Source organism: Nannospalax galili, unplaced genomic scaffold, assembly GCF_000622305.1.
Source record: "Nannospalax galili isolate Female #2095 unplaced genomic scaffold, S.galili_v1.0 scaffold9, whole genome shotgun sequence".
Lineage (NCBI taxonomy): Eukaryota > Metazoa > Chordata > Mammalia > Rodentia > Spalacidae > Nannospalax > Nannospalax galili.
Window position 1 is genome coordinate 7,429,284 of NW_008360332.1, and position 16,778 is coordinate 7,446,061.

A 16,778-nucleotide genomic window follows, 5' to 3' on the forward strand; every position below is an offset into this window, starting at 1 on the left:
AACGCTGCACTGAAAGGAAACCACTTGGAATTAGGTACAACACATGAAGGCTGCAGTTATCAAATGCAAACAAATCCCATCTCTTTGCCTTCACTATTTTTCCTAAGCAATATAAGTTTTCTACTTTGAATCAATGGCTGCTTTGTGCCTTTAAAGAGTATGGTTCATATTAGACATGTTCCAAGATACAGCTTACATGTATATAGTAAGCTATGTGTAACAGAAGAGGGCTTTTGTTCTTTGAAAAGTCCTGACTCATAAAGATTATCTGCTACCCTGTTTTGTTTTGTTTGTTTCACATGAGATCTCTGGAGAATAAGGTTTAGTTGAATTCACATACCCACAGACAGAGAGCAAAAGTGTATACTCCTGGTCTCTTGGGACTTTGTCTTACAGGTTGGTTTTATTAATGACACTTCAAGTCCCAGCCTCCCTGTAGAGCCACCTGGCCTGGAACTCACTATATAGACCAGGCTGGCCTTGCGTTCACAGAGATCTGCCTGCCTTTGCCTCCCAAGTGCTGAGATTAAAGGTATGTGCCACCATGTCAGGCTTAAGTACTTTTAACACAATGTTACATTAAAAAAATATGATGCTAAATAATAAATCATGACCTCCTTTTGTAAAGTGTTTCTTTTATAAGTATTTTTTTTAATTTTATTTATTATTTTTATTTTCAGCTGTCCCCACGTGTGGGGGTGTGGGCTTGAAGACCCCTGGATATTCACTTTTTTTAAACTTAAAAAAAGTTTATTATTTTTATTTTATGTGTATGCGTGTATTGCCTGCATGTAGGTAAGTGCACCCATGTCATGCAATGCCCTCAGAGGTCAGAAGAAGCTGTTGGATCCCCTGGGACTGGAGTTTTGGACAGTTGTTAGCTGTCGTGTGGGTGCTGGGATTCTAGCCCAGGTCTTCTGCAAGAACAACCAGTGTTCTTAACTGCTGAGCCATCTCTCCAGCCCCTGTAGAGTATTTCTTGAGTAACCAAAACAATGTGTTACTTTAGAATTTGTCCATTTCAATAGCATTTGTGTATTTATAAAGTCTAGAAAAAACACATTTTACTTCTTAGTCTATAATTTTATTTTTAAAAAAGGCATCACTAAGTTAGTTCACAACAACTTAATTTCATGCTTTGTGCTTACGTTGGAAAATGAGAGATCATCTGACTGGAAGCATAAACATGTGATTTATAACAACATCTTCCTAAATATAAGCTCAGCAATGTTACCTAATCATTGGACAATTTTGGAAAGACTTTCACTCCTCTATATTTTTGAGCTTTATATAGAAAAACTAAGATGCCAATTAATATTTTTATAAACTGCTCACATCCAACATGGAGCTTTAGTACACAGTTGAAAATCTAACTCACTTGTCCAAAGAAATTTATCTTCACTAGAATCTAAAGAGACCCAAACTGCAATTTTACAGCTTTTCATGACTACCATTTTACTGTATTTACCATTATGGTTCAAGATCATAATATTTATATTTACATATATTTATTGCATAGATAGCAAGGAAAATTATTTAACAATTTCCAACCTTGGTTTTAGAGTTTTTATAGTCTAAGAACAAAATGTTACAGAAAGTTCAGCTAGGGCTGGGGCGGGAGTCAGTTTTTTTGTTTTTTTTTGTTTTTTTTTTTTTAAGGCTGTGATGAGCAGGCTCCAGGGGATGGGTCCACATGCAAAGCATTTGGGGAACACAAATTAGACTCGATAGGACTTTTGGAAAAACAATAATAATAGAGGACATGAAATGAAAGTGGAAGTAAGGTGGGGGGACTGAATATGATCAAAACACATTGTATGACGTTCTCAAAGAATCAATAAAATATTTTGAGTGTTACAGAAAGCTTAAAATCTTTATTCTTAAAAATTCAATAAAATGAATAAAAATATTTTAAAGTTATATGTTATAAATATGTTTAATCATATTCCATATTTCTAACTCAGTATTTCACTTTCTCTCCTCTTTTTTCCTCCCCGCCCTCCCCCCTCCAGTGATGGAAATCAAAGCCAGGACTTTGTACAAAAGTGCAAGTGATCTACCACTAAGTTATACCCCCAGTCCAAGACTATTTCCACCTACCTAAAATCTGAAGGAAACAAGCTCACATAAAGGCCAGAAATGGAGAAAGGCTGATCGACAGGTACCGAGTCACCATTAGACAGTGGAAGTTATGGCACACACAGTGGTGTGTCAGTAGTGTGACTGCAGACAATGATCCTGCACTGTAGTTCAAAAATACTTCTAAAATTATTCTCCCAATGATAATAGATAATACAAAATCCACACAGCAGTCCTATGGGGAATCCCCAACCTGAACCTTAAAATAGCTCTTAGATCAGCAGTAAATCAGAAGTGATTGGCATAACCTAGCCAAGACTTCACAGACGCAGGTATGTTTAGATTTTATTATTTCCACTCTTCTTTCAGATGCCTAGGTATCTGTCTTCTTTATAGTATTTAACTCTGCCTCTGTATTTGAGTATTGACTTCATACCTAATTATAAACAGTTCCATAATAAATGACCAAGATAACATGGCCATTTTCATACTTCACACATACTATTATCCACTTTGTATACATCAAAGGATCAATTCCCTTTACTGGAACAGAATAGCAATAAATGAGTATACTTACAATGAATTTTTAATTATCTAAATAGGAATAGAAATGTCCTATGATGAATAAGTTAAGATTAGTGTGCTTCTCTTTAGTGTCAAAGTTATTGTCAAATAACTTTGATTTTATTTATATAGCTAATAAGAGGGATAACATTCTAGAACCACATCTGAGGTCAATCTTGCCATAACTGACTTATAAATTAAACTATTTCTTACTCTAACTATCCATATGTTCCTTATAAATAGTATTGAACCATTTTGTGCTAAAAATAAGAAAAAGTGCATATAACACACATCACATATTACAGTATCAAATAACTTTCTATTATAAACAATAGGAAAAATCTGATACACATGTTCTTCAAACATAATTCTCAGGACCTAAGTCTATTACAAGTTCACATCAATAAAACTGCAAATTTTGCAATGTAAAGAACAGTAAAGTCAAAAGTTCATTTTCATTCAATATTTTTCTGTAACTGTCTTGAACTCCTGTTTTGAAGTCAATAGAATCATATTGTATAGTTTTCTAATTCTCTAAGGAGAAGAAACCAAAAGTTGTCTACCAGTCTCCCTGGATGAGTTTATAATTCATTATCGGGTAGAAAGCTGGAAACTTCCTGTACTTTGCTGATGCCAAGATCAAGTCAATATCCATAGGAGACCAACTATACTAATCAATCAAATTAGTGATTGAGAACTGAGATATGAGAAAATGTTTGACTTGCTCACCAAATCCACCCTTGCCTGTGAGCGTAGCCCAGGGTGCTCCACATTTAAGCAGTTATTAATGAGGTAATGTAGCATTTTAAGTATTAAAAATCATGGATTATTATAAATTATTTTTCTCGGTCATTTTATTGACAACAAAATTTGTTAGGAGTAAAAGAAGACAGTCAGAGGGCAGATAAGAATAAAATAAGAATAAAAGAGATTAAGGCACACGTCTTAATCCCAGCACTGGGGGGTGGGGTGGGGGGCAGAGGCAGGTGGGTCTCTGTGAGTTCCAGGCCAGCTGAAGCTATAGTGAGACCCTGCCTCAAAGAAAGGAAGAAAGAAGAGAGAGAGAGAGAGAGAGAGAAAGGAGAGAAAGAGAGAGAGAGATTGATTTATTGTCTATTTTGAACAACTCCAGATCTTCATGATTAGATTAGAAATTTGACATGTGAGAAACAGAGAAGTGTTTTGGTAGGGTATGTGGATGAGGGTTAAAATATAAATAACAGCTGGGCGTTGTGGCGCATGCCTTTAATCCCAGAACTTGGGAGGCAGAGGCAGGTGGATCTCTGTGAGTTCAAGGCCAGCCTGGTCTACATAGTGAGTTCCAGGACAGCTGGGGCTACAGGGGGACCCTGTCTCAAAAAGACACACACACACACACACACACACACACACACACACACATACACACACACATATATATATATATCACAGCAATATATTCATGTATAATAGAGTATAATTAAATAATACCACACATAGAATATTTAGAACAATGTTGATAATTTAAAAATGATGACAGGGATAATGGTGGTCCCTGCTGTTGTAATAAGATCAGTTTTAAAGTTAATTACAAATGCTGGAAAACAAAACTCAAAGCTTATTTTGTATTCCTTTGTTTGATAAGTTTATCCCAATACACTAAAAAAATCTTCAAAGTGGAAATTTTAGGGACTGGAGAGATGGCTCAGCAGTTAAGAGCACTGGCTGTCTTGCAGAGAACCCGGGTTCAAATCCCAGCACCCACACATCAGCTAACAATCATCTGTAACTCCTGTTCCAGTACATCCAACGCCCTCTTCTGGCCTCCTTGGGCATTGCATGAAATGAATGTACTTACATGTGCTTACGTACATGCATAACACTCATACACAAAATAGATAAAAAGTTATTTTAAAAAGTGTACATTTCAAATAGATTTATCCTGTTCTGAACAAATATCATGAGAAAAAAACCCTACCTCTTCTAAGCAATAAAAATAGACTGAAAATAGAAATTTCTAAATTTACAGTCAGTGGATCTGTGCTCAATTCTTGGCTTAACTGCTTTTAACTGATTCTGAGAAGTCTTTTAACATCTCTGAGCCTCATTTTCCTAATGCTAATGACATTATTGTTTACTCTGAGCTACTGTCAAAGAAAACTATAAAGTTTAAAAGATAAAATACTTCAAAATAATATTAATATTATAGATACATAATGTTACAGCTATCTTGGCTTTTTATTCATAAATGGCTATAAAATTGTCCCAAATAACCATATTGAGAAGGTTGTAACTGGGACAACTGCTATGGTCTTTGTTTGACGACACTGTTCATTATCTTGCAAAAGTCACTAAGTTTTGTTTTAAAATTATGTACTTATACTTGTAATAGATTTAGATTCTTAGGAAAAATATATTGCAAAGCACTTGTATCCCATTTTTACTACCATTAAGATATTATTCAGGTACACCAAAATTATAAGCAAACTATTATAATCTCTTTTGCTCTCATAGACAGTAGAAAATAGTGTAGCACAGAATATCTACCAGTAAATTTATCTGAGTTGTAATACAAAAACACCACAGATGGAGGGAAGGTATCTAATTAACTGTATTAACTTAGGGCAACCTAGGGTGCTTCTTGGACTAGTGTCCACATTTATTAAGAATTCAGGTATCAGATGATGATAAAAATTTCTCCTATCACTGAAATTACTGTGTTATATATGAAAATTCACATTCCTTAGTTTTTTTTAATCGTGGAAAATATAAAGAGCCTCTCAGGGGTGTCTAGGCAGCATTCTGTTAGACAAAGTTATAAGTATAATTAAAACAGTAAGAGATGTTTTTGCAATGTTTGTTCTTACTTGATTGTATAGTTCTCATGCGTGACCTGGGTAGATGACAACACTGTGTCATCATGTCAATAGGCTGGACCCCTCAGTGTGGAACCTAAGGCTTCTAGTCAGGCAAAAGTAGGCTAGAGCTAAGTTTCCATCTATGTTTTAAGCTTGCTCATGTACATTTGACATTTTAGCTCCTTACCATGGACATAGTAATTTCTTCTGCTGGTACAGTAAATGAGTTAGGAGTATTACATTCAGAGTTATTTTTAAAGCTAAATTTTCCTTTACGTTCCCAAGTATTATTTGGTACAATGTTAAGGTGGAAAAAAATTAATGGGTGACAGTCACAGAGGCAAAAATACACACACACATTCTAAGAAGTGAGAACGAAACACAAACTTTGATCACACTAGCCTACATTGAAGCTCAAGGAAGAGGAACTAGGTTACCTGTCTTCCTTTTAGTCCCTTCTTTCCGCGGATTCCAGGAATGCCCTAGAATACAGAAAAGTCTGAAGTAAGTATTTGTTGAATGAATGCTTTGGGTAGTAGAGATTTTTTTTTGAATATCAATGAATGAAATATGCCAAAACCAGAAATAAATTGTCATATAAACTAGTAAGATGCTTTAAAAGAAAAAAAAAAAAAGCTTCAGTATATTCATTAACTGAAGTAGCCTCTTTCCTTCTCCAAAACAGGTTCCTGATGTCATACATGGATCCACCATCTAAGCTTCCAAATGGGTTCCTTCCTGTCCCTGGGGATGATAGATATTTATGAGAAGCAGGCAGTCCCTAATAATGGAAAGCCAGATGAACAGGAACATCGTGTTTTCTGCAGCTAAAACAAGATAGATGCTCTCCTTTCTGTCTCCCTTCCTCTTTGGATGGATATCAGTAAAGTTAATTTAATCTTTGCATTGATGTCTTCCAATTGCATGTGAAACCAATTGAGGTAAGGCAGAGAGAAGAATTTTATCACTGTGCTCAAAATCATCTGGTTCCTAGATGCTGGCAATCTTTGTATTTCTGGTCATCTAAAAAGCAGCACAGCATAATACTTAAGCACCAGGGTTTAGAGCCAGAGTACCTGTGGCCAGATTCTAACCATTGCTGCTACCTGCAGATGGTCAAGGACAGGCTGCCTTCTTTTCATGTTTCATTCTCTTAACTGGAAATGAGAATAAAAGGACTTGATGTGTTGTGGGTATTAAAGGAGTTAATGTATATAATGTGTACAGCATTGTGTGTGTGTGTGTGCATGTGTGTGTGTGTGTGTGTGTGTGTGTGTGTAGCTATTTGGTAAATTCTGTGCTATTTTCATGGTTAGCTTTTAAATTTCCAATTTTTAAGTTATTAAGAGTTTGATTATCTATTTATCGGTGTCTAAACATCCTACTTAATAAGATGACTTTGAGATTACAGTAATTTATAATCCTTAGACACTGAGAAATTGATTGCTCAGAATTGGGCATGTCTGCACAGAGATATTTTCCTAACTAAAGATATTGCTTGAGCCCTGGAATTTGAGGCTAGCCTTGGCAACATAATGAATCCCTGTGATGAGAAAGAAGCAAAGGAAAGGAGGAGGGGAGAAGGAAGGAGGGCGAGGAATAAAGAGAAATGAAGGGGCAGAGAGGAGGGCAAGGGGAAAGCACTCTATCAGAACCGTGTAGCACGGTACTGATTAAATATACACATGCATCAGCAGATGCTATTGGTTGAAATTTGCCCATTTACTTTCAAGTTTATAATATTTGATACATACTTGTGTCTTTCTGACTATCAAAGAAGCATTCAGAAGTGAAATAGAGTACTCATTTCTTTACAGTTTTGTGTCTTTACAGAACATAGTTAACTTTTAAAGAAAACAGTAGATATTTATTTTCTCAAACTTAATCAGGCTCCCTTAAATCACAGAAGGAAACCTAGCAACACAAACAAGATTATAAAAGCATTTCCATATATTTGTATTTTACACATAAATGTGTACATATGTATGAATATATCACTGTGAATAGCCACAACACTGACTTTCAAAGGGGATTTTTTTCTTTCTTTTTCCAAGGGTGATTGTTGTAACAACATCCAGTTAGCTCTACCATTCATGGCATTAATGAGAGCTTGGATACATCCAAATAATAGAGCATAGTACATGACAGGCACAGTCTCATGAAATAGCCTCATATTGATGTATTGGACAAACTTGATATTTTCTTCTTTCTTTTTTTTAAACATTTATTTTTTTTTTATGTGTATGAGTGTATTGCCTGCATGTAAGTGTACCCATGTTATGCAATGTCCTCAGAGGACAGAAGAGGGTGTTGGATACCCTGGAATGGAGTTACTGCCATGTAGATGCTGGGATTCAAACCCAGGTCCTCTGCAAAAACAGCCAGTGCTCTTAACCACTGAGCCATCTCTCCATCCCAAAAGCTTGATATTTTCACATTAACTGCTCAAATAAGTGATTATGATTACAGCTCTCTGTTCCTGAGACCAGAGTCAACCCTGGGCTTAGGATCCTTCATCCAAGATGACAATAAATTTCAAGGACAGATAGTTTAAATTTATTTATTAACTCATTTGTTAGATATTAACTGCACACCAACAGTTTAGAAACAGACTGTGTCATATGCAGCAGTTGTTAACAATGGGAACTGAACATAATCCCTTGAATGGAGGATACTGCTCAATTCCTTGCATGATGAACAGGCTATCTCCTCCATCAGTTTGCTGTGTCACATGAAGGTGAAGTGACTTAGCTGCAGTTTTCTTCTGATAGCATATTTTGCTACGGAGAAAAATCTTGCTAGGTTCACCAGAGGAAAAAAATCTTCTGTTTTACCAAATAAGATCAGATGTTCTAATTGTCAGGATAGCACATTTACATTCTTTGAATATTTCCTCTCTGCAGAGGCATACACAACTAATTACATGGAAGTGTGATTTAATTCACTCACTCGAAACCAATATATTTGAAAAGCATATTCAACAAAGTATATGGTTCATTTTCATTTGGAAAAATCACTTTCTAAAAATGAACATTTTAGCTTGAACTGTATTCTTGTAAAGATAGAGTTAAAGGCCAAGTTCTGAATAAAGCATTCTAAAACTCTGTAGCAATATATTAATATTTTTTAATTCTACCATTGTCAGTTGATACTAATATAAATAAAGGAATACAAAGAGAAATTATTTAGACTGCATATAGCACTAATTGCGATGACACTGATGTGAGACCTCAGTATCTTCATCGATAAAGAATCATTGTGCAGAAAAACAAACAACGTATGTTCACCCTCATATGTGGCTCCTAGCCAAATCCTTTAAAATTCCAGGTCCTTTTAATAAGATGATGCTATACAGCCGTCCTTTCTGCATGAAATAACTACCACCATCACAACTTTGGCTGAGCCTGATCACTAAACATAGTCACAATTGGGCTCGTTGACAGTTGTGCTCATTCACTAAATGAGTGCCAAAGCAGGGTCACTGGACCCTCACCTGAGTATCCAGCCACTCTTCCCAGCCAACTAGTCCAGCCTTGGAAGACAAAAGAAAAATGAGGAAGAACCCAATAGAGGGATGCTTTTGGAAGCCCTTGTCAAGAAACTCCAATAGACTCTCATATGAACATTTGAAAAGTGCCCTGTTCCTACTTTTTTCTAGTTCCCTGTCTAGAACTTGTAATGCTAATTACTCTTGCCTTTACTTCTCCTCCTCACATCTCTTATTCATGATTCAAGGACTTTCTTCTTCCCTTAGAGACAAGAGTTATGCCATTTGGGAGACTTTTAGATAGACCCACAGAAGGGTACTCCAGTTACCTCACCCTGCATCCCTGTTCAGCACAGAAGAAGCCAGAGCGGTCTGCGTACCTATTCCTTATTGGCAATTTGGGTAACCCCTTCAGAGGATGGCATGATAAGAACAGGAGGTAGGAACTGGCTAGGCAGGGTAAAAGACCCCAAAGAAATGTAGCCAATTTCTGGGCTAAAAGTCAAAATGTCCTTGGGCCTGTTAGCAATACATCTGTTCCAAAGGCCAAAAATGTCAAAATGCCAAAAGTATTTGGGGGCTTCTATCTAATCCTTAAAATATTTTAGGGCTACCTCTTCAGAGGGGGAAATGTTGGAGGGGAGGGAGCGGGCATGGATTTGATCAAAACACCTTATATGCGTGTATGAAATTCTCAATAAAGTTTTTGTAAAAGTTAAAAAATAAAGATACTATCCTTATTCATAAGCATTATATATTTATAAGCAGCTGTGTCCTTTACTTAAATTAAGCTAATCTATTTCCTGAGACAAAATTCTTTACTGTACACTACACTAGAAAACACATGGTCCATCAAGTGTTTGTGTTCAAAGATTACTGAATCATAAAACAATTTCATAATCAGACACATAAATATTTTAACATGCACTTTAAATTGAACTAGAATATATAACCTTATATATTTATATCATGTTTCATATAAAAATTCAGTAAGATTTACAAGCCTTATTTGTCTTTCTAACAGGTGAATTTTCTTAAGCCTGGCTTGCACACTCAGTAAGATTATCACCTTGATATCTGAGTTTATGACCCCCATTGAACCATAAGGAAATTGCTTTAGGAATAGTAATATTCAAAGGAAATAACCTTACCCTTTCTCCTTCAGGCCCCAGCTGTCCTGCTTCTCCAGGAGAGCCAATAAAACCCTTAAAGCAAGAAAATAATCTTTATATCATTTCCTTTTACTATTTTCCCCATAAAAATCCTAAGTAGGAGTACTTAAAATGTTATATATATTAATGTTAATTTTTAAGATGTAAAAACATGAATTTCCCCTTGTGTTGCTGCTTTTCATCAAGAAGTTACATGTCAGTCTTTTCATTGATACAAAAGGGTGTGGGCTGTGACTTCAGACATGGCAGCTAATAAAAATTAGCAAGAGCAAATCCTTTCCTGCACTGATGCTCTGGGGCAGAAAAACAGAGAATACATATGAAGTTCACTGAAGTATAAGGCCGTTGGATGCATGGGAGACTGTAGGAAGTACAAGAGGGCATGATTCCAGAGTGACAGGAAATTACTGTACGTGTCTTTGCTTCTCCACTTCATCACGACTTCCTGGATTTGGATACATTCCTATGTAGATAATACTGCATATGTGCATACAGGACATTCTAATACATCTGATAGAAAGCCCAGAGTGGGACACAGACAGCAAAGATGAAAAGCTGACCGTGATGAGACTGTTTTCTCTGCATAAAAATGAAAACAGTGCAGATGGTCTTTTCAAACCAAACTTTCATACAATTCAAAGCCCCTAAAAAGTGTAAACACGGGATGCACTGCATGTATTTCAGTCCATTTGTTCAAGCATTTAAACTGAAGAAAATGCCTACTTACCCGGACACCCTTGGGACCCGGATCACCTTCTGGTCCAACTAAGCCCTAATGTGAACAAAGCAAGGTCATCATGACAGGTTACATTTAAGGAGTTAACAAATTGATAAAATATGAAGAGGCATCATTTTCAAAACTATAAAATCCAGAACCCTCTATACCTAAAGAAAACTACAATTGTTAAACAACAATTTTAGAATTTCAGAACCAGAGGTATTGCACAGAATGCATATGCAAATATATTTTAGTTATCCAAATATTATACATTGACATATAGTGTCACGTACAGCAAACCCTTTTTCACTAAAGTATTTCTCATTAGGAAATTATCTATGCTAAAACTTAATTTAAAATATATCCTGGCAAATTTTTAAGAGAGGAAACTTTTTTTTTTTTTTTTGTCTTTTTGAGACAGGGTCTCCTTGTAGCCCCAGCTGTCCTTGAGGAATACATTTTAAACTTTAAATTATTGTCCTTTTAATTTTGTTAACAATAGGTTTAGTTTTTACCTTTTCATTTCTCTTTTATTGATGCTAAGGATATAAATGTCCCATTCTACATTTAATTATTTTTAGGAATAATCATTTTATGAAAACCTAGGAAGGACAATTTATTATTAGTCTACAGGAAGTTTCTAGAAAAAGAAATGAAAAGAAAATACATATGAAATGATGAGAATGGATTCTCAAAACCACACGAGGGACTGAATTCAGTCCAGATGAAAATGTTTCATGGTGGTACACACAGCACTCCCAACTGTTTCCCATGTTTTTATTAATATGTTTTTAAAATAATCGTTATTATAGAGAACCTTTAACACTTCATTGTAGTCAGTGAACGAATTATAAAATCAGCATGGGGCTCTTTTCAGATCTTATTAGCCTCCTGGGTGTTTTGAATTTGAAAGTTCCATTGCATAGCTCATCAAACATGTTTAAAAGTCAGGCTCCTGAATCAAAATTTTCTGCAGTATAATTTTTAATGACTTTTTACAGTTTTGATTTTGAAATTATCTGCCTAAGTAATTCATCATTTAGTAAAACCAAATTATTTGTTCTGAACATAAACTCTCAAAAATCAAAAGACAAATTAATGAAGAGGAACTTGAAAGGAAAAGTGTAAATACAGTCACTGCACCTGCCTGCCAGGGTAGCCGGGTGAGCCAATATCACCTGCAAATCCTGGAACCCCCTGAAATAAAAAATAAATCAATAAGACAATACAACAAACTCACAGGAGAACAAATTTGATGTTTGGAACAATTTTCCCCCATAAAATTACTGAGTACTACTAGAAAATGCAATGCACAGAGAAAGGGAACCATCAACCTTACCCAGCTGTGAACCTTGCAAGCTACAGTAACAACTGGCTTGGCAAAATAGGCCCACTGGTGAAAGAGTGGTACAACTATTATGGGAGGAACCAACCACCTTCTAAATGGATTTAAGGCCCACTTCATAATAAAGTTTATTCCTGATATTGTTATCAGGGCCAAGGACCTGTGACTAGACAAGTAACAGACCATAGGGGAGAACTTACTGCTATAATTCTGCTAAATAGACATATTATTAAACTGACTCCCATAATATTAAACTAATACCCACAAACTGATGCATCTTTCAGCTCTCACCAGAGAAACTTCTTGTAACAGATGGTGAGTAACAAAACAGAGACCCACTGGTCAATTTGCAGAGAACAAGTGACTGTAGTGTGCTCAGCCCTAAACGGGACACTTATACAGCACCCTCTCTTCCCAAGGCTCAGGGATCATTGTGGAAGAGGAGGTGGAAAGATTATAAGAGCCAGGGATGGTAGATGAATGCAAGGAAACTGCTGACTGGATACCACAGGATAGTTACAAAATGAAACCACAATACTTAAGACAACATGTACAAGACCTGTGTAAACCCAAGCCAGGCAGGGGTCCAGCATGGATGGGGGAGGTGGGCAGAAAGCCCCAATCCTAGCTGAGGATCTATTGGTAGTTGATAGATGCTGGGAAAGGGAGAGTCAGTTTTCCTTACTGGTGTGATGCCTGGTAAGTTGAGCAGACTCCAAGGGATAGACCCACACTCAAGAGCACTTGGGAAACATAGATTAAACTTGATAAGCCTTTAAAAAAAAGACAAATAATAATAGAGCCCATGAAGTTGGGGGGGGGTTATAAGGTGGGGATAAAGAGGGGGAGGGGTCTATGATCAAAATACACTATATGAAGTTCTCTAATCAATAAAAAATGTTTTAAATTACTGAGCATTGCACATTGTATTTATATATAAAAGATTACTTTATTAATCTGTACTACATATTTTATTCCTGAAATGTTCATTGGTATCTATCATGTACCAGGTACTAATTACTTTATATACATGTAATCTTTTTTAAAAAGATTTATTTATTTTTATTTTATGTCTGCATATATATGTACCACATGTATGCAGTGCCCCCAGAGGCCAGAAGAGAATGCTGGATCCCTTGGAGTTAAGAGTTGCAGGCAGTTGTGAGCTGCTATCTGGATGTAGCAGCTATCTGGGACCTGAACCTGGGATTTCTGCAAGAGCAGCAAGTGCTTTTAACAGCTAAGCCATCTCTCTAGCCTCTTGTATATATTACCTTAATCAATGTGTTAAAAAACCCTATGAAATAGATATTACTATTCCTATGTCATAGATGTGCAAAAAAGAATGAAATTTTTAAGCCACCAGTGGCAGGTCACATGGCTAGTACATGGTGGATCAGAATTTAAGTTGATGAGCCTGGTTCCAGAGACCACTATCCAAGCCTACTTCCCTAGCATGAGTTTGAAGTGCAGGTAACACTTTAGGAAATGCCTTCCAAGTAAGTGTGGGATTTGCTTCAGTATACTTATAACTGTCTTCTTTCATGTTCCAACCAATTCCAAAATACAAAGGCCTAAGCTGGGAGATTCACAAAACCCTTTATTCGGATATGAGGATGAAAACATTTTTATTTGGATATGAAGATGGAAAGGGTGAGCCACATTTAAGAGGCTGCTTTTATTCATAGGTCCCTGTCTCTCTAATGCCAACCATTCCTAGCTAAATTAGTTTAACTGAACTCAATTTAAGAAAAAGGAAATCTGTTACAGGACATGGGGGCAATCTGAATCTGAATGAATTTTCACATGTAGGGATCTAACATATCCCAGCTGCACAGACATAAACAAAGAATTCACTCCATGTCTAAGTTCTGCTGTGTTAGACAAGCATCAGGTAGAACAAACAAGCAACTTCCCTTGTAGTCTTCCTAAGGCCCAAACACACTGTGGGCCACCCCCCCTACACCCTAAAAATTATGACAATCACAGAAACACAAAAGCACCATGGCTGAGTTCACACTACACTTAAAAAACGGATTTTAAAAAATATGTTAATTTGAGCAACTAGGATCGAGAAATTAAGAAGCTTGTCCCAATCTTATATCCCACTCAAAGCACTGAAATTTCTGTGCAGAGTTGGCAAGCTTCACTCAGAATCCCAGCCTTGCTATTATGGGTCTGGTCTATACAATTGCAATTTTCTCATTAGCAAAATAGGATAGTAATAACCAGACCATGAGATTGTTGTGTGGAGAAAACAGAACAGCATAGGAGATTATCTGAGAGTGGAGATAACTGTGATAAAAAGAGTATTCACTTAATTAGCATATGCAAATACAGTAAGTTGCAGTTAATGGTACCGTTTGGCAAATAGTATTGGCCCGTGACTAGAATCAAGATGAAATAATTGCCCTGTTAAATGTTTGCTGGCCAATTTGTTGACAAAATTCCCAAAATGAATGTTCTTAGTAAATCGATTATTCTCTATTTCATGTCCAGTGTTTCCACAATTGAAATGCAATATTTTAGTTGTTCCTCAAAGTTAACACAAATTTGACTCTTCTTTTCCAGTCTTTGTGTGTATGTGTGAGTGCATGTCTGTGTATGTGAGTACATGTGTGAGTGCGTGTCTGCATATGTGGGGGTGTGTGGGAGTGTACATGTGTGTATGTATGTGGAGACCAGATTTCAACCTTGAGTGTTGTTCCTCAGAGCCATATACCTTATTTCTTGAGACAAGTTCTCTCACTGAGACCTGAGGCTCACCATGTAGTCAGCTAGTCAGCAAGATCCAGGGATCCCTGTCTTCACCTAAGGACTTTTACAGGGGTACTGAAGATTGAACTTAGGTCCTCATGTTTGCATGATAAGCATTTTATGACCCAGCTATCACCCAGCGCATATTTTATAGTGTTTAAAACTGATTTTAGACTCCCTAATTGGTATCCTACCTTCAGAATAATAATGTTCATCCTAGCAGAATCACAAATTGAGCAGTTGTGAGAAATGACATGGCTATTTTTTCACCGATTTGTGAAGTATCAGGTTTCCTTCATTGGAATCCACACATTTATGCCAAAGCAGTATTCTAGGGATTTCTTTTTTCTCCCAAGGGGCTAATTCCCATCACCCTTCTCATATTTCTCTCCTGTAAATATCCACATGCTTTTCAGCACTTGTCTGATCTTCAGGACGCCAAGACTGGACCTGTTACAGATACATGCTGTCCTTGCCGTGTCAAGTTGTTGGATAGGCTTGTCCTCCGAATGACCAACAACAGATGGATGTCTTCTTCTCTAGCTTCTCCCCCGATTACTTCAAACTGGTTGGAACCTAAGACTCTCAGTAGGAAGGGAAGGGCAGAGGGAGACAGTCACCCCTCCCACCCAATCAGTCAGCCTTAACTGTGTGAGGGGGAGGGACTAAGGATAGACACAGGGGAAGCAGGGGAGGAAGAGGGCACTTTGCCATCTTGGACCAGCAACTGGGCCGGGCTGAAATGTAGAGAAAGAAAAAAGCCCAAGGGTGCTCATTCTTTGTAAGTACCCCTCACTACCATCATATGCTCTGTTAGCAAGCCCAATAAATATTTTTATTCCATAAACTGTAGTTTGGAGGAATAATTTCTCAGTTTGTCATAAGGACTGAGGGAGAAGTAGGCTGCAGCAAGCCTGGAAGCCTAAAGCACATACCTCCCAGCAGTAATTCAACTTGCAAAAGTAATTTAGTAATTTTGACAACTTGTGCCTCAGGGGCTGGACACAGCATACCATCCCACTTAAAGTGAATCAATGAGAAAATTGGCTTTGCTTCTTCATTTGTCTATTTCCTTCAGAGATTAACCTGGAGAGAGAACCTGGAGTTCTCTTTGGGTCCTCTTCCCCTGAGGCTGGATGTTGAATCATTGATAACAGTATCCATTACCTTATGAGAATGACTTCCAGAATGCTAGTTCATCTTGTTTACAAAATGTTACAACATAAACAAGCTACCTAGGCCTTGGGCTCCTCTTGTGACTTAAACATACAGCTTTAACCACTCATGACCCTTCCTTGCTCTTGACCCAGAATAATGTGTGTGTGTGTGTGTGTGTGTGTGTGTGTGTGTGTGTGTGGTTGCACTTCAGGAAGCATATCATTGGAAGCAATGAATTATCCCATTAACATTATAAACAACAGGTGGGATTAGACTGATAGCATCTGTTTGTTGTGTGTGATACTCTAGGTCAGCAGGGGCCAAATAAGACTAGATAAGACAAGTTCCTCTTTTCCTTCCCCATTGATGCTGATGCACAATTTAAATAGAGAGAAACTGAGGCCTGGTTTTGGAGCACAGTTCTGGGAGAACTCTGAAAGAACAGGTTCTCAGAAAGGCTGAGGTTCCACTCTTGGTTGAAATGGATGCTAAGAATCAGGTTGTTTCTGTTCAGGCATTGCTGTAATGTGCCATTATATAATTTCAAAACTATTTTGACTTTCAAATAGTACATATGTGTACTATTGAAAGCAATGAATTCTAGCTTGAAATGTCGAATGGTTTTAGGGAACAGAAAAGTTTCTAAAATTGAATGAAAAAT

The 16,778-nt window shown here is 36.9% G+C and overlaps 1 protein-coding gene across 2 annotated transcripts in view; it reads right to left on the reverse strand.

The window, feature by feature from the left end:
- Col24a1 (collagen type XXIV alpha 1 chain) overlaps nucleotides 1–16,778 on the reverse strand; it is a 354,563-nt gene that overhangs the window by 269,479 nt on the left and 68,306 nt on the right. For both annotated transcript variants that reach the window (XM_029560281.1, XM_029560280.1), the window contains exons 9-12: nucleotides 12,001–12,054; nucleotides 10,867–10,911; nucleotides 10,119–10,172; nucleotides 5,918–5,962 (exon numbers count right to left, since the gene is read on the reverse strand). In XM_029560281.1, the coding sequence (XP_029416141.1) occupies nucleotides 5,918–5,962; nucleotides 10,119–10,172; nucleotides 10,867–10,911; nucleotides 12,001–12,054 (198 nt within the window). The remainder of the gene's footprint in view (nucleotides 1–5,917; nucleotides 5,963–10,118; nucleotides 10,173–10,866; nucleotides 10,912–12,000; nucleotides 12,055–16,778) is intronic.